The sequence below is a fragment of the Chrysochloris asiatica genome, unplaced genomic scaffold (assembly GCF_000296735.1).
Source record: "Chrysochloris asiatica unplaced genomic scaffold, ChrAsi1.0 scaffold00041, whole genome shotgun sequence".
NCBI lineage: Eukaryota > Metazoa > Chordata > Mammalia > Afrosoricida > Chrysochloridae > Chrysochloris > Chrysochloris asiatica.
The window spans coordinates 21,183,492-21,192,854 of NW_006408559.1; the positions used below are offsets into that span (position 1 = coordinate 21,183,492).

At 50.9% G+C, this 9,363-nt stretch overlaps 1 protein-coding gene across 1 annotated transcript in view; it reads left to right on the top strand.

The window, feature by feature from the left end:
• LOC102827755 overlaps positions 1-5,856 on the top strand; it is a 33,257-nt gene extending 27,401 nt beyond the window's left edge. Inside the window, exons 14-17 of the mRNA XM_006861293.1 lie at positions 3,016-3,147; positions 3,719-3,886; positions 4,873-4,992; positions 5,075-5,856. Coding sequence (XP_006861355.1) covers positions 3,016-3,147; positions 3,719-3,886; positions 4,873-4,992; positions 5,075-5,856 — 1,202 coding nt within the window. The remainder of the gene's footprint in view (positions 1-3,015; positions 3,148-3,718; positions 3,887-4,872; positions 4,993-5,074) is intronic.
• Positions 5,857-9,363: the final 3,507 nt, after the last annotated feature.

Sequence of the window (9,363 nt, forward strand, 5' to 3'; positions counted from 1 at the left end):
AGTCGGTTCCGACTCGATGGCACCTGACAACAACAACAACAATCTTTAAGCTCACTAATTTGGCCCTCCATTGATACGAATCTACTCCTTTGTCCTTTCACTGTGCTGTTAGTTTCTGATTCTTCTTCTTCCTTACAAGTATAAAGAGATTTATCTTTAAGCTTAATAATTCGGCCCACCATTGATACGAATCTACTCTTTGCCTGTTCACTGTGTTGTTTGTTTCTGAAAGATTAGTCTTCAGCTTCTGGATTTCTAGTTGCAGGTTTTGTATTGTTTTAAAATTTGCATTCATTTTGTCTGTTTGTTCTTGTAGTATTTGCCTGAATTCTTCGAAGGTTTTCTTTTCCTATATTGTTTTCCTTCATCTGCCTCTCAATCTATTGGATGTAACTAAGTATCATCTTTTGAAAATTTCTCAGGTAGTTCCATTACCTTTTTTGGCTTTGCATCTTGATCATTTGTTAGAGTCATTCTCTCAGGTTTCTTTGTGTGAGCTAAAATTGTCTCCAAGGCATTGTGGTGTCATTGTATTTGTGTTTAATTGATGATGGTATGTTGGTGTAGTCTTAGGTTCTCACCAGCTGTATCTTGCTGGATGTGATTAGAGAATGGAAGTGTGTGCATTGTTATGTGTTTTTGCCCTTGCAGTGGGTCTGGCTGCTGTTGGCTACTCTCTATCATTGATCAGGTGGTTTCAGTGCTGGTGTTGGCTCTGGCCCAGTGGGTGGAGCTGCAGAGAATACCCTTATGGCTGAGCTGTTTGGGCACAATCCCACACACAGGAAAACAAAACAGAACAAGCAAACAACAGTGAAAACAGAATATAATAAAGGAGAGAAAAAGACACAAAAACCATCAGCAACAGGAAACAAAGAACATAACTAAAAAGAGAAAAGAGAAACAGGAAAATTAAGCTGTATAAGAGAAAAATAAGAAAAGAGAGAGAGAGAGAGAAAAAAAAACTTAAAAAGAAAGAAGGAAGATGAGAAAGAGAAAGAGACCAGAGAGTTGTAAAGAAAAATTAAGAGGAAAACAGGAGAGTGGAAATGAGCAAAAAAAGAAAAGAAAAAAAACAAGTGGCTGTAGAAAGGATAAAAAGTAAGGGAAGGGCCAGGAGGCAGGCTTGCAGAATGTGCCCTTTGGTTGTTTAAATGATTATTTATATTCCTGAGTGTTTTTGTGTACAGCAAAAACAAAACCAGGGAATAGAAGCAAATCCTGTTGAACGGTGATGCATGGAGGGGATTGCAATTATTGCAATAATACAAAATGCGATAGGATGAGTGCAAAACGAATGTTCTCTCATGTAAACTATTAGACAATGTACAATAAAAGCTTTAAAAAAAGGAAGGGAAAGAGAGGAAGAAGAAAAAATAAATAAAGAACGAGTGCAGTTGTTGGACCCAGAGCGGCGAAAACCCTGTCAACCGAGGAAGTCATGAGGTGGTTGGAAGAGGGATGTGAAGGCTGAGATCCCAGCCCAATACGGCGTTCCTGTAGGCCAACGCGTTGTTTGTGTTCAAGGCACCCAATCTGGAAGTAGTCCGTGGAGGTCCTTCAGGTTGCTAGGTTCAGTGTCTGTAAGAACCAGGGGTGGGGGGCAGGGGGGCTGATTACGAGGCTTCCTGCTGGTCTTCCTCTGGCTTAGAGACTCTCTGAGTTTGCCTGAGTCCAAGAGGATTATCCACTGTGTCTGTTTCATTTGGCCTCCAATATGGAGTCCTAGTGTGGTGCTGTGGGGAAAAACACTGGACTGCAAAGTCGGTTTGAATCACAAGGTTGGCAGTTCAAACTCACTAGCTGCTCCTTGGAAACCCTATACAGGGTCGCTATGAGTTAGAACTGACTCGATGGCACTTAACAACACCTTTGTTGTGGAGGGTCTCTGTGGTATGTCTTCCTAGTCTGCCATCTTGTCTGAGATCTCTATTATCTTTTAATTCCAATTTTGACAAACTTTTTGAAGTCCCCTCATATTTCAGTAAGTTATATTTCACTCAGCACTTACAGACAAAATAATACCTTTTAAAGTCACTTGAAATGATTACCGTCACCACCATGGTATGCAGTTAAGTTCACTTGCTTCAGTTTATTTTTAAATCTTTAGAGATGTCAATTTTTTCTTTCTAATTTAGTGTTTTGAATATGTAAGATACTTTATGTTTACAAAATCAAAATTCTTTAGCAGGATACAGTCATAGACATCATTTCCATCCTTGATGCCTTTAATGCTGTTATTGTGTGCCAGCCACATGGTTCTCACTCAGTGACCCTGTATGGCATTTCTGAGACACACTGTTGTTTGTCTACCCAGTCCCCATTGCTGGACATTGGGGCCATTCCAAGTACTTTGCTGCTATAAATAATGCTGCTGTGACTAGTTTGTACATAAGTCACTTCGTGTTTTTGCTAGTATGTCTTTGGAGTAGATTCCTAACATTGGAATTCCTAGACCAACAGGTAAGTGACTATATCATTTTGCAAAATAATCACCAAGTTCCCCTCCCTAGCGCTTGTATCCTTTTGTATGTCCATCAGCAGTGCCACCAGAATGCTGTCAAATTGTGGGCTTTCAGCTTAAGAAGGGAAGAGACGGACTTGTGTGGTTTCTATGACATTCTCCCATTCTGAGTGTGGTTGGCTGTCTTTTGATATGTTTAAAGCCATTTTCATTTCTTAGTCTGTGAACTATCACGGTGATTTTTGAAAATACATACTTCCTAGACCCCACCCAGAACTCTGATCAGAATCCATCCGACCAAGCTGGTAGAGGAGCTGGGTTTGGGAGCCGTTGTTGGGTGTTCTGAGTCCGGAGTCTGTGCTGTGTTGTGACTTGCCCAGTGTCTCTTGGACAGAAAGTTTCAGGCCAGAGTGCCATTCCTGGCTGGTCTCTGTGCCTGGTCTGATTCCCCTTGGCCCTGGGACTCTGCCTCTAGTTGTCCCCAGAGGGTGTTGTGGTGAGACTCCCCCGACTTCCGTGTGGTCCTCACCATCCCTTATCTGCATCCCCAGGTCTCCCTTCTGACCCAGAGCATGTACCTAGCCCCAGCAGCCTGGCCCGGGACCCGGAGCCCGGAGCAGCACAGACAGCTGGGCACCAGCAAGCCTCAGACAGAAGAGTGATACCTACTGCATCGGGCACCGGTGAGTGGAGACAGCAGGATGGGGAAGGGGAGTGTCACGGGGCATCCCTCGTTGGAAACAGATAGGCTGTGCCACTGAGTGGGAGGGGCTGGGAGACCTGGGGCAGGACACTTCGGTGTGGGCTCCTCCGGCACATCCAGGGCTGGGCACCCCAGTCTGGCCATTGTGGGGACGTGCCTCCGGTTGTATGATAAGTCACAGGTCAGATGTCTGGCATGGTATCTTAGGATGGTTTCTGAAGACTTACCAGAGACTCTGGCTTCTGTCCTCCTTGTCTTATTTTCTGTCCCTCTTACACAAAAATGGGGCCTACCCCAGAACCCTGGTCTTCTCGCTCAAGCCCAGGACTCTTGTGCCTCAGCTCTGCTGCTCCCCTGTCCCTTTGGCTGGCTGGCTGGCCTGCCCAGGTTATCTGGTGACGCCTCCACTTGTTTATGGAGGGATGTCACATTTGTAGGAATCTCCTGACCCAGCCGGGAGTACATATGGGCCACATGTACTCCAGACCTTGTCACCGTGCTGAGCTGTGAGGGTGACAGTCAGGTGCTGAGGGCCTCCCTTTCTTTGGCAGGGTCTGCTAGGGAGGGACAGACCCACTCCAGGAAAGGCCTGTCAGGACTCTCTCTCACAGAGCCCTCAGCCTGCACCCTCGTCTCGTCCTCGATCAGTCAGGAGGAAGATTATAGTGAGGAGCCGGACACTTCCTTTCCTGGGGAGACCATGCCCAACTTGGGGCCAGGTGAGTGGAGGGGCTGCCCCATTGTACACCCACATGGGCTTCCAAAGCCCTCAAGGGAGTAGAGTGGGCCCCAGGCCTGGGGGGTCAGGGGTCGAAATGGGACTTGCCCACCCCACCCTGCTCTTGGCTGGAAAGGTGCTGCTGAGAAGATGGGGTCTCTCCTCTTGTCGGCCTCACCTCACCCCCAAATCACACAGTTGGAAGGTCTGGGCCTGTGTGCTCTTGGCAAAGCAGGCTGACCCCTGGACAGGGTTTCTACCCTGGGCAGTTCTGCTGCCGCCTGGACGCAAAGACTAGACCCCCAAGCTTGAGAACACCACTGTGTCTTCTCAAAGGCACTCGAGGGTTACCCACACACCCTGGTGGTTCGGTAGCTACAGGACAATGTAAAAATGGTCCATGAGTTGTACGTGAGGGCTCCTGGGTCAGTGGTGCGGAGACCCGGCAGCCGGGCATCACATGGCTTCCTCTTCACAGTAGCCCAGCCCCTGATGTCAGTCCCTTCCATGGGCACAGGCCTGGCAAGTTGCTCACAGAGCGCTGGGCACAGGGCACAGAGTCAACTGCAGAGTAGATTGCAGACAATTTCCCAGGTGGGGCTGCAGAGAGAGCAGGGGGCTGGGGGCTGGGCGAGCACAAAGCAGGATGTTGGGGGCCTGGAAAGCAGAGAGGAGGGGACTGGGGGGCTGGGGCTCCTCAAAAAGGCTTCCAAGAGATTGCGCAGTGTTCCCAATGGGACCCCTTCCTAGCTGTAGGTACTATGGTGTTTGTTTACCAAGGTTGTGGGTGAACACAGCCCACCCCCACCCAACTACAAGGCTTTCCTGGGTGACCCCTGACCCAACAGACTCACTACTCTAATCATTAGAACTGGTCAGTACCTCATTGTCCAGGACACTTGACAGTATTGTTGTCCCCTTGGGGTCCTCCACCTCCATTTGCTCACGCTGTCTGATCCCAGGCCTCTGTAGTTGCCTGGTCCCTAGCTTTACAGGTGGTCTCCTTCCAGAAAGACCACCTGAATGAGCTCTTAGCTGAAGGTCTGGTATCAAGTGGGACCCGCCCATGTGTAGGCTCTGGAGATCCCGAGTTTGAAGCAGGAGTGGGTACCGAGAGCCTGGTGCAGGTGGTCACACGGTGTTGCTGGGGACCCTCGCATACACGAGGGATCATGGCATCTTTCGCCAGATGACGGTCACGTGATCATCAAGACGGAAGCCCAATCCGAGGACGATCTGACGCCGGAGCAGTGTTTCCCGTCAGAGTCACCAGGCTGGACCAAGTGTGGAGTCCCCAAAGGGTCCCGGGACAGAACTGGGGGCCGCAGCCGGCATCACAGTGAGACGGTGCCGAGGGATAGGCCACGGGCCTCCGGGGAGCCACGGCGTGTCCTCCCTCGCCGTCGGCAGCGGGCCTTCTCTTGCCCTGACTGTGGGCAGAGCTTCCGCCTGAAGATCAACCTGACCATCCATCAGCGGACTCACGCGGAAGAGGACTCCGCTGTGGTCCGCAGCCCGTCCCCCGACTGGGGCGACACCCAGCCCGCCCTGGAGCCCGGCGAGGTGGTGGCCTCCGGTCCGGTCATCTGCTGGCTGCCCGCTGAGCCTGCGGGCCAGAGCCTGGGGACCGCAGCGGCCAAGGTGTACCACTGCAGCGAGTGCCTGCGCGCCTTCCAGCGGCGCAAGAGTCTGATGCTGCACCAGCGGCTGCACACCGGCCACAGCCAGGGCTCGCCGGCCTGCCCTTACTGTGGCAAGGCCTTCCGCCAGCCCTCCGACCTCTTCCGCCACCAGCGCATCCACACGGGCGAGCGGCCCTACCACTGCCCGCAGTGTGGCCGCACCTTCAACCGTAACCACCACCTGACGGTGCACATGCAGATCCACACACGGGGTGCCGCCACGGCCCAGAGCGGCCGCCCTCCACCCCCAGGACCCGTGCCCCGCAAGGGCCGGCCCTCCTCGGCCTGATGCCTGGGCCTCCTTCTGATAGGGAGCAGAGCAGCAGTCTTCTTGGTGACTTCGTGCAGGTGCGTGACCAAGTGCCTCAGGTTCCTAAGTGAGTCACCACTAGCTGCCCCGCCCACGTTCCTGACCCATAAGGACCCAAGGACTTAAGGGGGTCAGTTCTGGTCGGCCCTTAGTGGTACTGCGTGGTCACGAAGCCTGACGGTTTGATTTTCTGCCTGCTGCAGCGTGAGGGTCTGCAGGGATTTCATTGGTCTAATTTGTTTCCTTTTCTTGCAATAGAACTTTCCTTGTGCTTTTGTAAATACTATCTTATGTTTTGCCCAGTGGGCTGGGAGACAGTGACGTCTGGATAGTGCTGGTGGGTCCAGTGTGTTGGTTGTCAGGGGTGGGGTGGGAGTGGCGGTGGCAATGGGTCCAGAATAAATGATCTCCAGGGGTCTCAGTGGTAAGGAGCTGTCACTTTCATGGGCGTGGGAGAGTCCAGGAGTGGAAGGCTGGCCACTGGGTGACATTGTTAGCTGACCTGCTTGTGGGATCCCCAAACTTTGTCATGTGGGGATGTCTGCTTCCTGCTCTGAGCGAAGTTCTGGCTACAAGACATGCCAGCATATCCCCCCAGCCTTACCCGTCCCAGGGGACTCATGCGTGCAAGGGCTCAGTGGCCCCAGTGCTTCCTGCCTGCCCCAAGGTGGCCAGGGCCGTGACAGACAACGAGGTGACTTTCCCACAGGGCAGCCCCGCCATTTCCAGGGAGTGCATTGTAACCAAAGTCTCGAGCACCGGAAGCTGTGAGGACACTCGATGGCTGCCACCCACCTGGGGACTGCAAGCTTCTGAGCCAGGGTTCAGACTCTGAGAAGAAGCTCTTGGGGTTCTCAAAGGATTGGAGACCGGCCACATGGCTGCGACCATCCAGTCAGCCTCCTGGTTCTGAACCAGGTACCAGTGGGACTGCATCTGACCTCAGCCCCCAGCCCCCGGCTGCTGCTTCGCAGGCTGGGCGTCAGTTCAGAACCGCAGGCGTGTGTCCTGCGCTGAACTAAAATTGGTGGGCGTGGGACCTGGGCCATGTGGTCCTGGGGTTCCCTGTGAAACGGCTATAAACGCAAACGTGTAGGTGCGCGACCTGCTCCGGCTTGAAGGGGGGTGGGTACGGTCAGGTAATAAACAGTGTGTGAGCCTCTGGTGCCCAGGCCACCTGTGGGAAGTTGGGCTCTGCTGGGTCAGAGGGCGATTTGTATGGCTGGGGCGGGGTGGGGGGTTGGGGGGCTGCTTTCTGATCTGTAGATTGAGGCCGCTGCTTATAAATTGACTCGGGGTCCCACCAGCCTGCCCTCCTATGGGGTGGGGCGGGGCTGGATACCTCCACTCTTGAGGCATGTCTGCCACCCAGCTGAGGGTCTGGGGGGACGTCCTGCCATTCCTTCGCCCTTCTCCAGCGGTGTCTGCTCTCCCAACACCAGGACTTACCTGAGCACAGTTGTGCAGGGATCTTGTCCGTGGGCCCTGCTGGCTCCCACACTGCCCACTGCTTGATCCGGAGCAGAGAGGAGGGGGCCTGGGAGTGCCTATGCCCAGGACACTCCTCCCAGCAGAGGAAGACACAAGTGTAGAGCTGGGGTCCCCAGCACTATCCACCACCACCTTCAGCAACTGCGCTCTCAGCGCCCTCAATAAACGCCACTTTCTCAGCCCTGCTATCCTAGAGGGTTGGGGACTCTGCCTCGCCCAGCTGCCTCGCTTGATCTCTCGGTTTCTATATATTATGGGGAAGCCAAAAGGGTTATATAACCTCGGTGTATAGATTACATATAGGACAGAATAGAGCTCCTTGCATCCAATCTGCACTCCTGTTAGTGAGAGTGAGGTTGTCTACATTCCTTCTAAACGGTCCTGGGATTATCTGTTCCTGAAATAAAGGATAACTACTCCCTCCTTTTGCAAAGCCGTTTGAACTGCAAGGTTAGCGGTTCAAGCTCACCAGCTGCTCCTCCGAAACCCAATACAGGGTTGCTATGGGTCAGAACTGACTCAACGGCACTTAACAACAACAACTTCCTCCTTTTAGCTACATATCTTCTACAATTACAGTTTTGACAATCACAATCAATACGACTAGCAAAATTGAAACAATAAAATCTTATCAGCATCATTCCAGAACCCCTGGAAAAGAGGAAAACTAGTCAGTGGGGATTTCCCCTTGATTCTTCATTCTAAAACTAAGCACACCTATAAAATTTTGTTAAGCCAGGCACTTCATGCCTTTATAGCAATTGTTAAGTGCCATCGAGTCGATTCTGACCCCTAACGACCTTGTTTCCTAGGGTTTCCTAGGAGCAGCTGGTGAGCTTGAACCACCAATCTTGCAGTTGAAACTGACTTTGCAGTCCAGCGCATTAACCCTCAGCGCCAGCCACACCAGGATAGCAATGTCTGAACTGCTCATCCCTACCAAGCCAGTACATTGGGAAGACATGCTTGGTCTTTGATCTGAAGAGACTTCCATTCTGACTGGAATTTTGATGAACTGCATCCATAAGCAAAAGTCCAGTCTGTCAAATTGTAGCAGCTGATGCTTCTCAGAGTATCAACCAACTTCATATCATCTGATCAGGTTCTAGTCAGCTCAGCAACCTGAGCCATCCAAGCTAGGTCACATGAGTACCAGCTGCAAGCTTGGGAGTTCAAACACACCTCCCTGAACTTCAAACAGTGAGCCTTCCTCTTACTTCCTGTCAAGGACAACGGGCGCCAATAGAACATTCCCCCCAATTCCACGCACAAGTAGACCCAGGTGATCATCAGCAAGCTTATTGCTCACTGCTGGTTCCCTTCAACTTTCAGTCCTAGAAGGGGGTTTTCTTGGATGGGCCAACTTTCCTCACCTTGAAGCCTTTGAAACTCAATATCAAACTGTTGTTTTTTCCCCCCTGCTTTCTTTGGATCATAAATCTGTTCTTTCAACAGTTCTGGGCTGCTATGCATGTTTTTTCAAACACAAATGTCTCAATTCAACTTCTAGGTGGAGGTCAAGATTCCACCTTAAAGTTCTACAAAGGCTTAAGCCGAGAAGCCTATATATATCTTTTGCTTTTTTGGCACAATTTCTAACTCCCCTTTTAGCAAATCCAATCAAGTATAGGTCGAAGGCCAGCTTACAAAGTTTCCTTAATCATAATTTCCAATATTCCTATTACACATGTATGTCTATTTTATACTAATAAGCAGGAGAAGCCAATAATCTGTGGCCATGATCTACTGGAATCTACTCTGCCAGAGGCCCAAGATATGAATGGGATTAGTCCCAGGTGGAGAGAAAGATTGAACTTCAGTGTTTTAAAGGTTAATGTGTTTGACTCCTTTATGGATATCATCAATGAAAACAAGGCCAGGGGCAAACTTTGGAACAGACCATCAATTGCTCATATGCAAATTCAAACTGAAACTGAAGAAAATGAAAACAAGTCCCCAAGAGCCAAAATATGACCTTGAATATATCCCACCTGA